This window comes from Haliaeetus albicilla, chromosome 16 (genome assembly GCF_947461875.1).
Source record: "Haliaeetus albicilla chromosome 16, bHalAlb1.1, whole genome shotgun sequence".
In the NCBI taxonomy this organism is placed as follows: Eukaryota; Metazoa; Chordata; class Aves; order Accipitriformes; family Accipitridae; genus Haliaeetus; species Haliaeetus albicilla.
Window position 1 is genome coordinate 3,585,843 of NC_091498.1, and position 16,881 is coordinate 3,602,723.

At 49.9% G+C, this 16,881-nt stretch overlaps 1 protein-coding gene across 2 annotated transcripts; it reads left to right on the forward strand.

Moving 5' to 3' along the window:
- Positions 1–2,920: 2,920 nt before the first annotated feature.
- On the forward strand, positions 2,921–16,758 carry CAP1 (cyclase associated actin cytoskeleton regulatory protein 1). 2 transcript variants are annotated; one of them, XM_069803087.1, is made up of 13 exons: positions 2,921–3,291; positions 8,593–8,705; positions 9,140–9,240; positions 9,711–9,788; positions 11,670–11,813; positions 11,910–11,995; positions 12,537–12,642; positions 12,750–12,927; positions 13,572–13,759; positions 13,966–14,089; positions 14,192–14,274; positions 14,808–14,951; positions 15,334–16,758. In XM_069803087.1, exons 1-13 carry the CDS (start codon positions 2,936–2,938, stop codon positions 15,415–15,417), a joined length of 1,785 nt encoding a protein of 594 aa, XP_069659188.1. In that variant the 5' UTR covers positions 2,921–2,935; the 3' UTR covers positions 15,418–16,758. The 2 variants fall into 2 exon arrangements, with proteins under 2 accessions (XP_069659188.1, XP_069659189.1); XM_069803088.1 differs by having other exon boundaries at positions 3,103–3,218.
- Positions 16,759–16,881: the final 123 nt, after the last annotated feature.

Genomic DNA, 16,881 nt, shown 5'->3' on the forward strand with positions numbered 1-16,881 from the left:
GCAGGTCCACCTCCCTGGCACACTGATCCCCAGACGGGCTGGGATCTGTCACCAGCTGAGGAAGGCAGAGTTAAGCCAGGGTCAGCTGCGCAGCCCAAGGCATGCAGGACAGAGGCATTCTTGGCTGTCCCCAGGGGTCACCTTGTCTGTGTCACCTGGCTGAGGTCACTCACTTTATCTGCAAACAGAGACTGAAGGCTACCGACCTGTTTTGGTGGGCTTTAGTTAATGTTTTGCAAACCCCCTGTTTCCAAGGATGTAAGCAGCCAAGGCACTGCAGTACATGGCCAGAAACCGATGGGACAGTGAGATGGTTTCCCGCTACCAAGAAACATCTTTTCCCAGGAATGAAGCTTTAAATTGCTTTGCTGGGAAATGAAATGCTGCATGCAGGCCGGTGTTCTAGGCTTAGCCTTAACCCGAGATGGCTCAGGGAGCTCTGAAAGCACAGGACTGCCTTAGCCCCTGCCAGGACTGTGTTTGCTCCTGCGGAGGAGTCAGAGGCTGCTGAGTACGACAAAGACCTGGGCTGGAGCTTGGACAAGTGCCCTCCCCACACCACAACAGAGCAGGGACAAGTGCTCTCTTTCAGCTGCAACAAGCCAAAGGGCGCTAGACACAAATATTCCCATGGTGCTTGGAGGAAAAAGGGATGAGGCACCAACCACCTGGCAGCAGCATGGGGAAGCTGTAAGCTTTTCCCTGGAGACAGGACAGTGACGGCCCCAGGCTGGCATGGTTTACAGGCACTGGGATCCCCGACAGAGCACTGACTTGGTTTACAGTCCTCCTAAAAACAGGCAACTCTGCCATGACCCAGCCTTACCAGGAACTTGATCTTTGTTCCTTCAGGAACCACATTCAGCTGAACAGACCCACCCCAGAAGCAAACACACCAGCCTGGGGCTGGGTTGCAATATCTCTGGTGAGCCACACTCTTCCTCTCCCCGTTCTCTGGTTATTTCTAGTTCCTCTCCCCAGTCTCACTTTTTTCTTACAGCTGCAGCCTGGGAGGTGGCTCCTGCCTGTGCTGCCCTCCAGGACTACCAGTTCCCCCAGCACCAGTGAGGCAGGACGTGGTTTGTGCTTCACTCCTGTAACTGTTACAGGATGCTATAAAATATGCACAGAAATGAGATGTTTGTATCTTATTTTCTATTTTACATCATGTCAATTGATCCTAAGGTGTCCGATCATGATGGAGACAGCTGCAAGAGGCAGATCAGGTGTTGGCAGGGTGGAAAACAAGGCAAGAAAACCAGCCAAAGGGCATCAGTGACTGCAGGGAGCTGCTTGTCTCCTCTATAGGCTTCAGCCTAACCAGGAAGGACGATGTGAGGGCAGTGGTGCGGTCCTGCTTGGCTCCATGTGCTTTGCCAAGGCAGCAGCTGGGAGCCAGGGGGGGCTGCACAGAGGGGAGGGGGGATAGTGGTGAGCTGTGTCTTCGCCAAGAAGACACACAACTCCTACCCACTGGCTGCTCAGAAGAATCAAACCCTCAAAGGGCTTTGAGCATGAAGCTGGAGGAGACAACCTCACTAGATGTCAGCAGAGCCACGCTCCCGGCGATGCTGCTCTCAGCCCTTGGCTGATCCCAGGCTTGGCCCTGCTCCCGCCTGTCCCGGTTGGGATCCCACAGACGGAGCCCAGATCTCCTCCACTCGGGAGCTCAGCGCTGGATGGGCCCCGCTTCCACCCTGCGCTGCAGCAGATGTGACCATCTATGGTAGCGGAGCAGAGGGCAGGAAGCCGTGGTAAAGTCAGCCGACCTTGCTGGGTTTTCTCCTCCTTCCCATCCTGTCAACGTGTCCCAGCCCTCACCGGGACAGATGCTCCGTCTGTTTGTCTGCACAGACCCCCCAGCTCTGAAGGCGGCTTCAACTCCCTCCCTAGGGCTGCTGGGACTGAAAAACACAGAGCAAAGCTCCGGGTCCCTTGCAGCAGGCAGGGACAACTGCTGCCCTTTCTCTAACTGTGGCGGCAAACACCTTTTCAGAGCAAGTCTTGCCCTAATGGTAAAAGCAGACAGTGGAGCCTTCTTTCTGTGGGAACAATCCCGTGTTGACTCCAGGGACCTTTTCCTGACTCTGAGTTATTTTTCCCTTGACTGCCGCCCCGTCTCAGTCTCTCCAGCAACAAAGCTGGGACAACAATATTTATCCATCCTCTGCCAAGTGCTTTGAGACCCTCGGATCAAAGAGGGTCTGTGAGCATGAGGCTCCAAAGTGCTTTGTACCCCCAGAAGCACAGCAGCCTTGTAGGAGTCGTTTGATGCTCAGGGTGAGCCAGTGCGCACCAAAAGTGAAACCATCTTTGCCACACAGAGCCCCCCAGGATTTTCCCTGTGTAAGGGTGTAGCTGTTTCGATCATCAGCAGTTCCCCAGAAGGACCTTTCTCCCATCCCATGCCCACCAGACGTATCTTGGAGGGGCCTTGACCTCAGCTCCCCCTGACGCAGCCAGATGCCGTTCCTGAGGGACAGGAGGACCCGATGTCTCCCTTCCACCTCCTCTGTAGCCCCAGCCCAGGCTGCCTTGCTCCCCAGCTAAGCCCTGTCCCTGCAAGGCCCAGGACGATCCCCCTCCCCAAGGGGGGGGCTCATCCCATCTAGCCCCACCCTGGGGGCCCAAACTTGCAGCCCCCAGCCACATCTCTAGGGCCCCAACCTCTGGCCTAACCCCTCTCCCAGGGGTCCCTGCCTCCTCCCAACAGCCCAAAACCACCCCCAACCCCTCTCGGGGCGTCCCAGACATCCTGAGGACCCCAAGAGCCCCTCCTGGGGGGACCGCAGCCCTCCCCCAGACCTGCCCTGGGGGGGGGGCCCAACTGCCCCCCCCGGAGCTCTCGGCTCCTCCAGCCCCTCTGTGGGGGCCTCGGGCACCTTCAGGATCCCGGAGACCCCCCCCAGCCCCTCTCCGGGGGTCCCGGTGCTCCATGGGGGTCCTGGCCCCCCCGGCCACCCCGGGCACCTTCGTGGCCCCACCCCCAAGGCAGACCCCGCCCCTCCAACCCCACCCCTCGCCCTTTCTAACCACGCCCCTAAGCCCACCCGCCAATCACAGGGGCGGCGGCGGCCCGAAGTTCCTCCCCGCCGGCGCCGCGCCGCGCTGTGCGTACTTCCGGTGCGCGGGGCGGGGGCCGGAAGCGGCGGAACGCGGGGGGTGCTGGGCGGCGCCGGGCGGCGGCGGCGGCGGAGCAGCGGGAGAGCGGCGGGGAGGTGAGCGCCGGAGCGGGGAACGGGGGGCTCGGCTCGGCTCCCCGCCGGGGATGCCGACCCTGCTCCGGAGCCGGTATCAGTGGGACGAGACTCCCGGTGGGGGAGCCGGCAGCCGCCGCGCCGGGGCTGGCCGGGGGGCACCGGTGATGGGTCGGGCCCGCCCGGGCTCGGTGGAACGGGGAGGGTGGGGGCGGTTCCGTCCGCCGCTGCCGGAGCCGCGCTGGGTGCGCGCAGGGAGACGGGAGGGGCTCCGGCCCGGCTGTTGGGGTTAAATCCGTTAAAAGCGGTGTTTTCGGCTGAATTTAGTCACGAAACGGTGAAAACTCCCCCGACGGGGTTGTTATCGGGGTCCGCCGCTACCCGTGGCATCGGGCGGAGCGGCTTCGGGCCTCCGTGGGGCTTCCTGAGCCGGAGCGGAGGCGTTTCCTGCCGTGGGGGGCCGGGCCCGGGGGTGTTTCAGCACCCGAATTCTCCCCGGGACGGCGCGGGGGGGGGGACGGACACGGACACACAAATTACCGAGGTCTGGTCCATCCCCACCGGCGCCGCTCGGCCCGTTGCGGTGGGGTACGCCGTCCCGGTGGAAGGACGGGCTGGGGGGGGGGGGGGTGTCTGTACCTGCACCCCACAACCTGGGGGGTTAATCCTGCCCCAGTTCCCTCCCCTGGAAGCCGGGGGGGGGCGGCGGTTACCGGGGCTGGCAGCTCCTGGATGACTCCCTCGAGCGGTGGGGGGGGTGTGTGCCCAGGTGATATATCCAGCTTTCCACGATAGGACTGATTCGGTGCAGCCTGAAGCGAGGGTGTTTCTGTAGTTTGTGCTTCCAGGTTGCTCTCTCCATCTTGCTGGGGTTGGGGCGGTTCTCGCCCTCAGCCTGTTGCTGACTTCTGCCTTTTGCGTTTCGGTGGTGATTACGATGGGATAAAGGTGTGATTGCTTTGGATTTTGTGATAGTGAAATAAAAAAAAAAGGTAATGGGCATTTCATGCGTCAGGTCATAGGATTTCAGGCATCGGCTTCTGGAATTCCCCAAGACCTGGGAAAACTGAAAAATCAGTGAAAAACCAGGAATCCGTGGCGTTGAGAAACTGCTGTATTCCTTTTCTCTTCCTGACGCGATCCTTGTGTCCCTGGAATATCGCTGAGCTTTCTGAAAGCCAAAAATACCCCCTATTATTCATGTAACAAAGTTCAGCCAAGCAGCCTCTGCTTGAGCAGGCACAGCTCAGGAGGGATGCTGACGAGGTTCGATGCTCTGAATTCCTGATATGGAGCTTGGTACTGCATCCAATTTAGCTTAGATCTGAGATCCTCAGTTACTTCCCTGGTGGATTCATCGCCCTGGCAGGGAATGGAAATGAGAGGAGCATAGCAACAGAGTCTGGCAAGTGCAAATCTCCTATTTCATATAATTGTGAAGAAAAAGGAGTCCTTGCGCTTGCTCTAGTGCAGAGTGAAGTGATACTTTAACCATCTCTTAATGTTTGAGTAAAAATACCAAATAATATTTTTAATGACTTCAGTAGGATTTGTTATTTGGGAGAGCTTAAATAGGGTCCAGATGGATTTATTTTTTTTAAAGCACTTTTGGTTTTCTAAATAAAGTAGATCTGAAATACCAGAAGTAGACACCATGGGTTCTGGAGCAATGTCAACAAGTATTGTTGTACTATAAACAGCAGAGATCTCTGTCTTGGCAGCTGCTGGGACTAGCAATAGCTGTCTTGTGTTTGTGGCTGGTCCTGACAACTGACTAAATTCAGGCTTTGAGTCCTGTCTTGCTTCAAATAATTCCTTACTTGATGAGCTGAACTGTTTAAAAAAAAATTCTTTGGGCTTTTGGAAGATATAAATGTTGGAAATCATCTGGTAGCTGATCCCCTGAGATATTCCAGTGTCAGCTCAGAAATAAACTGTGGTATGTTCTTAATTTAGTTGTCCCATCTTTATTTCTTTTGCCTGTAGAAACAGGAAGTAGCTGATGCAAATTTCATGTTGCTGACAGCAGTTTGTCGGGCTTCACAAAAGCTGAATCTGAACAGAGGCGTAGGTTTGGCTTGCTTTGGCTATAAAACTAACATTTGTGTCTTCCAGAATGTCTAAGTGAGGACCCAGGTTAGTGTGCTGTCTCAGGCAACAGGAAGAATTTAATTTATACTGGTTTTCTGAGAAGTTGCTCACTCCTCTGAGGACCGGCCTTTGGCTAGGACATGCCAACTCCTTGATATTCTCCAAACAGGAAACTCCTCTTACTGTGTTGTTGCACAGGATCGGCTTTGGGATAAATAGTGTTCTTACAAATAAAATCCCTTCCCTTTATTGCTCTGATCAGTATATCAAAACAGTCTAGTTGTAGATGAAAGCCTGTTTGCTGTACAGTGTGTTCAAAACCATGTTCCCAAGCTTTGATGGAAATAAAGGCTAGTTAATAGATTAACCAAATGTGCTATGAAAATGAATGGACTTTCTGGCCCAGGGTGAAATGTGTGTTTGCTGTGAGTCCATAGCTTCCGCTCCATTGGTAATCAAAGTTCAATTGAATTTAAACAAGACCTAGATTTATATCCTGCATTATAGTCCCAAAAGGGAGAGCTTCATCTCAACTCCACTCCTGTCAGCTGGAGAACTCTAACCCCTGGCTGCACGCACAGAGTAGCTTGAAAGCCTTTCTCATTCCTCCTGAGCACAGGATGATGTGCTGAACAAAAATGACTCTTCGGTGATCTGTGTGTCTCAGCTTCATGTTTAAAGAAGGCAAGTGAGATCCGATTATATGTACTGTACTGAGATCCGTGAAGACAGTTTGTCGCTTAGTGACAAATTATTTCACATTTGAACTGATCGATAGACAAAACACTGTTTAGATGTAGCCCAAACAGGTCTACTTTGTGATCTTTTTTTTTCCCTTTTGCTAAATTTTAATCTCTCTGGATTGCAAACTCTGGCTGTTGATGTTAGTTACAACTAAATCTTTTTACTTCTTTCTGGATGGTATGTAGGTAGCAGAAAAGGCTGTATGCACAGGGCAGTGAGCACAGTAAGGGTGAATCAAGATTGCTTTAGCGAGGAGTGACTGAGATACAGCTGTCTGCTCTAGGACTTTGTGCTGCCTGCACTTAGTTCTGATTTTGCTGCCAATTTACCAAGTGACTTACCTTGCAAATTGTGCTAATGCTGCCCATTAAACAGAAATTAAAAGGATTTCACCATCTGCCAGATAGCACAAGGTTTACAAAGCTGGTATTGAGCACTATGAGTTTATGGCTTCTGTCAGGGAAACCCAGGAAGGGTGTGTCAAATGGCAAGGAGATTGGAAGGAATCTGAATCTCAAGGAATACTTTCTTGTTAAAGGACATTAATCCTGACAGTGTATCTAGAACTGATGCGATATGCTCCTCGCAACAGCATGTTTTATTGCTGGGGGTTGGAAGCAGCTTTCCATCTGGACTTTCTGGTTTGTAATCCTGATTTGAAGTGCAGTTTGCGACTCGGTAATGGGGCTGATCAGATTAGAGCCTCGTGTGGAATGTGATGGGGATCAGTGGTGCAGAACAGCAGCTTGTCTGCCCGACACTCGGTAAACCTGGTGTCCTTCCTGAACCCTCTGCGTTAACACCCCTCTATCTTGCTGTACTCTTGAAGCATGGGAGAGTTTCTTTAACAGGTGGCTCTTTCGGGGAAAAAAAACACCCTTCTTTTGGTGTGCTGAGAGCGGGGGAGGCAGAGCCCCACTCTTGGCTGCGCTCCCACTTGAAGACGTGAGCCCCATTCTGGATGCTTTGTCCTCGGCTGCAGCAGAGTGCTGACGATCCTGTGGTCAGGATTTCTACATTGTACAGAATAAAAAAAAAAAAAAAAAGGTATTCATTACTGTTGATTATATGGGTGACCGCCCACAAGTTTCAGCCTCTGAACTTTTTTGTCTCTGGAAGCCATCCAGTTACTGCTGTCCAGTCTTATGCACAGAATCTCCTCTGGCTTACTCTTCTTGCATAGAGGAGGAAACCGCTTTCTTCCTCTTGGAAGGGGGGTGGCCTCTCCCTCGCCTCCCCCACCCCCCTACCCCCTCATCAGTGCTGCTTCTCCTCATGCAAGCAGGCGAAATAGGAGTGGAAAATGGCCTTTTTTGTCTTGTGACATCAGTGCCGTTTGTGACTAATGCTGGATCTGCCCCACATCCTCTGGAAATTGGGTGAAAACATGCACTTTGGAGTAGGGCTGAGAAGGCTTGTGAGCAAAAGCAAAACCCTAGTTAGAACTTCAGGTTTTGTTTCTGAGGGAGATCTAGTATCAGTTTGTCAAAGCAGCTGGGTAAACCCTGTCTTCCTTTTTGGGTATGCTGGGGAATGTGCTGGGAAGGACATTCTCCTTCAGGCAGGGTTTTGAGCTCTTGCAGGCTGTTGCAATAAGAAGGAAGCTGTGTTCGGGACATAATTGTGATTCATATCGTAAAATCTTTCAATGAGTGGTGATAAGATAAAAATGCAATTGGTGACTTGCTACTCCCTCCCTGCATTCTCTGTGCATTAGTGTACTTGGAGCGTGACTTGTCTTGCTCCTTGGTGCAGAGTCTCTGCAAAGCAGTAATTAATGGAAAGTTTATATGACTTTTAAGACTTTTCCAGATGAGACACTACAAATGACTTGCGTACCTAAATCACTTTCCTGTGCAGTGCCTGCAGAGTAGGTTCTGCAGTTCAGATACCAAAGCCTGTAGAGGGAGAATATGAACAGGGGCACATTGTTGTAGAAGCAGCTATGCCTTCGTAGCTTGTGCAGCTGCTCATCTTAGCATGTGCCAGGGTGGCTCGTTCTGCACACTGATGCTCTACACTGTAGCAATGCTGGAGTTATAGATGTGCCTTGGAGGAATGCAGGACTCCAGGAGGTCCCTGTGGATGCATTTGGAGAATCAAAACCACTAGTTCTAACCTGAAGTGTGTGAACTCCCAGCGAAACAGTTGTACTTGATTTGCTGTATGGTGACAGCTGGGACTTTGGCCAAGAATTGGCTGCAGTGAGATTCTGTGCAGACCTCTGTTTTATAGAGTGGTGTCAATACAAGGTTAGAAGATGAAAGTTTTGTATTCTTACATGTGTAAGAAGTCCTTACAATGGAATAGAAACTATGTGGCCATTAAGGAGTAACTGTGGCAATAGAAAGTTGCTGCATGCATGGCTGTTGTGTAATCCAAAAGTCCTTGCTAATGTGAGGGTACCCTGCTGTCCATCATCAGGGTACAGAGCTAGGCAGAAATTATTCTTCTGGAACTGGCAGAGCTTGTACCAGACAGCTGATAAACCCTCCTCAATATTTAGCATATGAGTTTCATACTGTCAGAGGATGTGAATAATTCTATGCTGTCTGTGCAGGTCGTGGACAGCGGTAGATATGGAAAGACTGGTTGAACGGTTGGAGAAGGCTGTGGAGCGCCTGGAGACGGTGTGCCAAGGACCTGGCATGTGTGGAGATGGCTCTTCCAAAGGTAAGGCCCAAAGCACCTCCCCAGCAGCAGCATCTCTCTGGAGTCCCTGTGCTGAAGCATCGGACATCAGCAGTAGCTGTTGCAGAGCAGGCGGTGCTCATGCAGAGCATGCAAAGGGCTGTTAGATGAACTGGCTGTGCACAGAGGGGAAGTGACTTTTGCAGCAGATACTGCGCAAACTCCAAGAGGCCTGCGGTTACTGTCCTGCTAAGATAAGGACTTCCTGTGGCTGCAGCGCTTCCCTCATCTGCATTCAGCTGCGTGCTTCAGGCTGAGCCTCCTGCATTTGCTCGATGTGACCCGGGGGGAAGGTTCAGCGTGGAGCGGGTGGGAGGTGCAGCCCAGGAGCGCAGCGCACGTGTGTGAGTGCTCCCAGCCCAGGAGCCCACCTGGTGCCTCTTGGTGATACCTGTGCTCTGGTTCCTTCTCTGCAGGAGTGGCTCAGTACGTGCAGGCTTTTGATGCCCTTCTGGCTGGCCCAGTAGCTGAATACATCAAGATCAGCAAAGAAGTTGGCGGCGATGTGCAGAAGCATGTAAGAACTCATGTTCTTCTCCCTTCACTCTAAATAGATGCTGCTCGTCCTTCAGGGCTGTTAAGGGCCAAGTTTGCTGTCAGTGTTTGCATTCCTTTAGCACCATATCCTAGGATGTTTGTAATCCCTGAGGATTCAAAACAGATGCAGACGCCCAGATAACCTCCAGCAGATTGCCACCTACACACACACAATGAATCAAACCTCCTTGAAATCTTTGGTAGTTAGGTGCTTAGCTCTCTTTACAGACTTTGGTGTGTGCCTTTAGGAGGCCTGTAAACTACCCAGCCCAAGAGCTGTTGCAGTCTTGTGAGTTTTGTCTGAGGATGGGTGTCTCCAAGAATATATGCTTTGAGATCAGCATAGCTGCTTTCTTACAGACTAGGAACTGGAGGCAGCGGGAGCTTGAATGACTGTTAGCGTTACACTGGGTACAAGGGAAGCGCTCTCATTTTTCTCTCTATTCTTAGGCTGAGATGGTTCATGTTGGCTTGATGAGTGAGAGGGCTCTTCTGGTGACAGCATCTCAACATCAGCAGCCAGCAGAGGTAAGTCTGGGAAATCACTTACCGGTAACCTTGTATGCTCTTACCTCAGAGTTGGAGATGACTGGAAGTGTAGGGGAATCTGGGTTGTTACGGTTGCTCCAAAACAGGAACCAAAGGAGAACTGGAGATGCTTGCATCCATGGCGTGGCAGTTGCTGCAAGTGTGAACTATTCTGGGTGCTCACCCAACACTGAGCAGAATTGCAGAGGTTGATTCTTAGAGCTGCAGAACTGGCATTTTCCAGTCATTAGAGCAAAAAGTTTTCTGTAGCTGTCAGAGCAGCTTGTGAGCGTCATCTCACAGCATCTGTCTCAAGTTTCACCTGGCACCAACACTGCACAATCACTGTTCCTTGAGGATGCAGCCTGCAGACAGGAACTTGTCTGAGACAGGAGCCACAGTGGGATTTGCGTAGAGTGTGCTTTTCATTGCATGATGCTTATAGACTTTCAGGCATCAAACTCCTCCTGAAGTATAACAGACACTTGTCTCTATTGAATGGCCTCTGAATAATAGCTAGCCTTTTAGGATTGATTCGTCCTTAGCAAGTAATTTAACACTTTAGCCTAGGCTGCTGCTTCTCAGCAGGATGTGTGACTGAGAATCTGATCCTGAATGCATTGGCTTTTCCCTGCTGAGAACTGTTTTTACTGAGCAACAGGATCCCACCTTGCTTTTCTTTGCAGTTATTATCTGGCTCAGTCATGGCTTCTACTGTTACACTGTGGTAGCTGGATTTCTGTGTTACTTTCTTATTCACTGCAAAATATATCTGCATCTTTTTTCCCCAAAGTCAGCATTGGAGGGTTGTTTATCTTTCACTAGGCTTGCCAGGATGCTGTTCTGCATAGCCTCTAGTCTGAGAATCTGCTTATAAATTCCACTGACACATTATTTAAATAAAGGATTATGAACGAAGAACAACCTTAATCTAGTGTAGGTCTTTGTGCAGGTTGTCTTGCAGGAGTCTAGTTGGTTCTGGAGTAGCCAGTTTAAAATGCAAAATGTATGAACTTGTGGCAAAGGATTTCCCCATCCTGTTACTCAACAGTGGCACTAGGCTGGAGCTTCTGAAAGTGTAGCCTGGCCAGTGGTGCTCAGAAACTCTTTGGTTTTATCTAAACAGAGGAAGGGATAGCAAAAGGAAAAGCCAAGGCTTTGAAAAGCAAGTTTTGCTCAAATTTGTCCCTCACTGGTGCCACCAGCAGGAGACTTTCTGATCTTAAAGAAAAGTTGCCTAAGAGGCATCTCTGGAAACGTGTAATTGGCTGCTCTGCTCTGACCTCGGAAGAGTTATAAGCACTTTCAGTCAGCATTCCTAGTGGGCAACACACAAACAATTTTTATCATCCAAATACTAAAGGCTTGGATTGACTTGAGAAGTAACTTGAATCCTGAAGTCTAGCTTGATAGGGTGAATTGAGAACTTGCTGCAACTCTGATTGTAATGCAGGCTGTAGATCCCAAACTACAAAAACCTGCATAGCACCCCTTTCTCTAAGGGTTTGTAAAGGAGAGGAAAAATTTGACAAACTGTCTTGGAACAAAAGAATCCAGGAAAGGCAAATGCTATTTCAGTCCTCGTTACTAACAAGCTCTGTCAGTGTCTCTTGGATTGAACATGAGTCACAGTTCTTGGCGTACTCCCATAGTACCAATCCGGTTGGGAGCTATGACTTCAGCCCTGGAGGAGCTAGGCTGTGGGACTGAGCTCTGCTTGTGGGGAGGGCCAAGCCTGGACAGGAGCTGTAGCAGTAACTTGTGCCAGTTGGAATCTTCCTCTGAGTGACCATCATCTCAGCAGAGCCGCCCATGAAGATGTGCAGCCATTCCAGGGCAATACTAATATACTTAATTGTTATTGTCCCTCTTGTCCTGCAGAATGCATTCTCATCACTTCTGAAACCGATTTCAGAGCAAATCCAGGTGGTGCAGAATTTCAGGGAGAAGAACCGTGGTAGCAAACTGTTCAATCACTTATCAGCAGTCAGCGAGAGCATCCCAGCCCTGGGCTGGGTGGCCATGGTAAGGATTCCAGTAGGAAATGGTTTCCTTGGGCTGGTGAGAAAAGTCTGGCTCCCTGGTCAGCTGTGCCATGCCAATGTGTTCTTTCTTCTTTAGGCTCCAAAGCCTGGTCCTTATGTGAAGGAAATGACTGATGCTGCCATGTTTTATACCAACCGGATCCTCAAGGAGTACAAGGATGTGTAAGTTCACCTTCTCTCTTAAAGATGTCATTGAACACAGCTAACTGGGTGTGTAGGGGCTACTCCAGTGTCTAACCACAGCTGCCTTGGTCTTTAATTCTTTCTTTTTAAAGGCAGGGTGTATTTATAAAGCCTCACTTTAGCTGTTCTTCCCTGATCCTTAGACAAGGTTCCTTGCATTCATGTTGCAGCTGGAATCTCTGGTAGAAAATGTATTCCTGCTCTTGGCTCAGCATCATCTGGTGGCTGAACTGTTTCCCAGGACAGCAAGTTGTGCCTCGGGAATGGGTCTTGTTGGAAGTACCAGACTCCTCAATTAAAATGGGTTACAGGGCAGACCAGGCTTGTGGCCTTCTGCCTGCAGGTGCAAGATTAATACTAAAGCTAGAATGCAGTGCTGGAGCTGCAAGGCTGCCATGCTGGTCTAGCTGTGTCTTGCCTGTAGGCTGAGAGGTGGAGAGATGTAAAGAACTAACTGTAGTCCTAGGGTTTTAATGACAAATGCACCTGCTCACTCCTTGTGACCTCCTTATGTCCTCAGAGATAAAAAGCAAGTGGACTGGGTGAAAGCTTATCTGAGTATCTGGACAGAGCTGCAGGCCTACATCAAAGAGTATCACACCACAGGGCTGACTTGGAGCAAAACGGTAAGTTCTGGCTACATCTGCAGGAGCTTCTTAGATGAGTATTGCATGATTATTGCAGCAGATATGGAGCTTGTGCAATCGCCTTTCCTCTTGCCGGCCTCTTACAGGGTCCTGTAGCAACAGAAGGGGCTAAATCACCATCCGCTCCCCCAGCCGGGGCTGCGCCTCCCCCACCAGGCCCTCCTCCCCCACCTGCTCCTGCCCCCACGAGCTCCAGCACAGATGACTCTGCCTCCCGCTCTGCGCTCTTCGCCCAGATCAATCGGGGAGAAGGCATCACCTCTGGTAGGTGGAAGTAGCTAGCGGAGGGAGGGCAGCCACGAGTGAGAGTACTGTTGTGCTGCAAATCCTTGTTTTGCTGCTGTCCCTCAATACACCTGCTTAGAAAGTAGCTTGCAGTAACAAAAGGCCATCTGGTCTGAGTGTGGTGCTGGGAGCCAGAAGCAGCCCTGAGGCAGTTACAGGGACAAAGGTTAGCATTCTCAGCTTCATCTGTCAGGTGTAGCAAGAGATTAATCTCTAGCTGGAACCGAGAGAGGGAACCCTTTGGTTGCCTGCACATCTCCTATTGCACCTATTCGTATTTGCACAGGACTTACCCCTTTTGTGTGTTACCTGGTTAGCGTATCAGGATAGACGTGAAACAAAAGTGAGGTGCTTGGCTCAAGGCTTTTACCAGCTGCAGAGTAGAAGAGCCAGTGTCTTCTGGTTCTACAGTACATCTTGTGTTCTCGTCAATATTGCATCAGTGTTTCTTGGTCCCTCTTTCACTTGCTGTCACTTGTGCTTGGGCTCAACTTAGGCCCAGTTTCAATAATTTGCATTTTGAAAAATGTTATCGTGCTGGTTGTTGTAATCACTGATGTCTGGTGTTTGTGAAACTGCATTCTTGGAGGAGAGCTGGATCTCAGGTTTGACTTCTCTTGCAGGCTTAAGACATGTTTCAGATGACATGAAGACCCACAAGAATCCAGCACTGAAGAACCAAGGGGGTCCTGTGAGAAGTGGACCCAAACCTTTCACTGCTCCCAAACCAGCCTGTAATGCTAATCCTTCCCCAAAAACCTCTCCGAAGGCACCTGCGCTGCTAGAATTAGAGGGCAAAAAGTGGAGAGTGGTGAGTGCCTGGCATTGGCATGAGTGGGTTGGAGGGATGGGAGCTTTGCAGCAGGGAAGGAAGGTCTCCCGAGGACCTTTCTTGTAAGAGGCACCAGCCCGAAGGCACACGCAGTTTACTTTTAAAGGGTCTGCACTGCCCTGCTGTACACATGGACTAATTGGTCTGCATTCCAAAAATTAAGGGCGTTTTTGCTGCCTTTTCAGGAAAACCAGGAGAATGCCACTAACCTGGTAATCAGCGACACAGAGTTGAAACAGGTAGCATATGTTTTCAAGTGCACAAATAGTACACTCCAAATCAAAGGCAAGATCAACTCCATCACCCTCGGTAAGTGGAGAAACCCTGAAAACTGCTTCTGTGTGCTGGTCTGTTTGCAGAAGGCTGAATCTCCAAAACCTTTCTCTGACTTGATCTGTCTTTTCTTTGCAGATAACTGTAAGAAGCTAGGTCTGGTGTTCGATGACGTGGTGGGCATCGTAGAGATCATAAACAGCAGGGATGTTAAAGTTCAGGTGAGTGTCTGCAACCTGTTCTCTGCCTGGGGTGTGACTGCTGCACTGTACAACAGGGCATCTGTAGCATCTGCTCCTTTGAGTAGGTTTATTTCCGGAATAGGAATGTGCATCTGTGGAGAATATTCATGAAACACCATCTGTCCTACTGCTCTGCCCTTAGGAAGGGGCCGAAATTTGCCTCACTGGGCTGCTTCAGGGCTCTAGGTAAAAGATTAGTCTCTGTGAGGTGGGCAGCATAATATGACTGCTGAAGTAGGAGGCCAGCAGTAGAATCTACTCTGATTCCAGTTCTGGTATCTGATTCGGGATGGCCAGCTTGTCCAGTGTTCACTGTAGTTTTGTTCTAAAGAGATCAAAACACGAAATAACTTTGGATTTTTGCCAAGGCGGGCGTACTGGAATCCAGTGTGTCTGCAGTGGGCGGGCTGGAGTCAAACCTCTTGCCTTGAAGGCAAGCACAAAAGAAAAACGTTGCGGTTGCCCAGTTCAAAATAATGCTCCTCTAACTGCTGCTTTGACCACTCTGCTAGGTAATGGGTAAAGTGCCAACAATTTCCATCAACAAGACAGACGGTTGCCACGTGTATCTGAGCAAGAACTCCCTAGACTGTGAAATCGTCAGTGCCAAGTCATCAGAGATGAATGTCCTTATTCCCACAGAGGGTGGTGACTTTGTAAGTGTTAGTTTTGAGATCATTGTGGAGGTCTGCTTGGGATTGGGGTAATGCAGGGTGGGATTCGTATTTTGAGCCCTGCAGGGAACGTCGGTTACAGTGAGGTCTGGAGGGACAATTCTAGACTCTAGACTTCAGAGGTCACAAATTATGGTCAGATGTTAAAAGCAGCAGCTCAAGTTGTTTGTCTTTATAGTGAGATACTTGCTTTTCTGTGAGAGCTGCTTCTTCAGGATTTCTTGGGGGCAGAACAGGCAGCATTTGTGGTACAGCAAGGGACACAGCATGTATCTAAGAAAAGAAATGCCTAAAGCAGTGGAAGGAGTTACTAGTCTCAGTCATAAACTGATTTTGACAACAGATTTCTATTTTTACCCTCCAGACTGAATTCCCTGTCCCAGAACAGTTCAAGACAGTGTGGAACGGTCAGAAGTTGGTTACCACTGTGACGGAAATTGCTGGTTAAGCAGAAAAGCTCCAAGGCTCATGCCCTCCCCTGGCCCTGCTGTGGGACAAATCTGCTTTCAGATGATTCTCTTAGATTTCTTGTACCTTTCTGCTCTCAAACTGCTTCTCTTCTACCCGAGAGACACAGCTACCTGCCGTCACTGAAATACCTCTGCCTAGGGTTTGGTGTAGGTGGCGGGTCAGTTATTGTCCACATCTATTAGCAGGAAGGTGTATTGTTTTGTTTTGTTTTTTTTCTCCCCTTGTCTGATCTAACTGCACCAATTATCAAGTCAGATTTTTCAGTGAACTTCACAGCCAGTACTGGCAGTTGGCTTTCAGAGCGTTATTCGGGGTTTTTTTTGTATTGCCTTTAAGCAAACTGTTCATGTGAGAGGAATGGATTGTTGTCCCCTTTTTAACAAATAATGGTGTCTGTCGGGGTCCAGCGTACCCAGTTGCTATGGCAGATGTCTCAAGAAGGTCCTAGAAGCTGCTAATTCCAGCTCTATGTACTAGTTGGTGGCATTACAGGACATGGGAATGGCTTTGTCGGACCAAAGGCTGAGGACCTGGGCCGTAGCATTCCACCCTGATTTCTCTTTCATCATTCCTACTAGCTCAGTGTATTTCTGATTGTGCCATGACAGGAGGCTTTATATTAACCAGTGCCACAGGAAGACTGCAGTGGAGTAACTGTGGTTACCCCCCCAGCAGTCTGGCTGGTAGCTTGGAGCTGAGCATCTCTTATTTCCATGAGTCCTCCACCTTCGCAAGCAAATCTTTGCCCCAGGGCTTCCTTCTCAGAGCAGCTGAACTCAGGTTCAGTCTTCCAGGGCAGTTCTTCTGAACCTGTCCCCTTCTGCAGAGGAAGGGTCTCCTTCATTCCAGGGTCAGTAGTGCAGTATTGTGAATACCCGGTTTGGATCAAGTTGGTTCATCACTCTCTTCCTCATCTGCAATCAGTCCCCATAAAGTGAATCCTCTCAACCTCCCCTTTCCCATGTTGCTTGGCTCTTTACTTTGGTGGAAGCTTGTAGCCTCTGTTCCAGGGCCCTGGAGCAGAGTGATGGATCTAAGACACAGTACTGTACTGACCCATAAAGGGAGCTGCACGTGCTTTGACCTTCATTTTTCCAATGCCTCGGGTGGCATAAGCATATCTTAAATGCATTTCCTCTGTAAAGTGTCAATGTTCTTTTTCTCTAGGACAAAACTTACAAAAAAATATGCAATTTTTTTATTTTGAGACTGTCCTGTGACTTGTACTTGTCTTCTCCTGAGGCTTGTGAAAAAACCTTTCTTATGTACTTAAGATTATACAGAAGATAGAATAAAGTTAATGCCAACTTGCTCATTACAGTGGCTCTGGTTTACTCTTTGGGGGCACACAGGACCTTGGGTAGGACAAGATGCCCTTTGCTGCCTAACCCTGCCTAGACTGCTTTGAATACTTTCCCAGGGGGAAGTACAGACTTTCCTC

Bases quoted from the DNA above. Each gene is read 5' to 3' on its own strand.
- CAP1 (XM_069803087.1), top strand. From the start codon at position 2,936: ATGGGGGTCCTGGCCCCCCCGGCCACCCCGGGCACCTTCGTGGCCCCA. The intron at 13,760-13,965 runs GTGAGTGCCTGG...CTGCCTTTTCAG, and splicing joins AGGGCAAAAAGTGGAGAGTG to GAAAACCAGGAGAATGCCAC. The intron at 14,090-14,191 runs GTAAGTGGAGAA...TTTTCTTTGCAG, and splicing joins GATCAACTCCATCACCCTCG to ATAACTGTAAGAAGCTAGGT.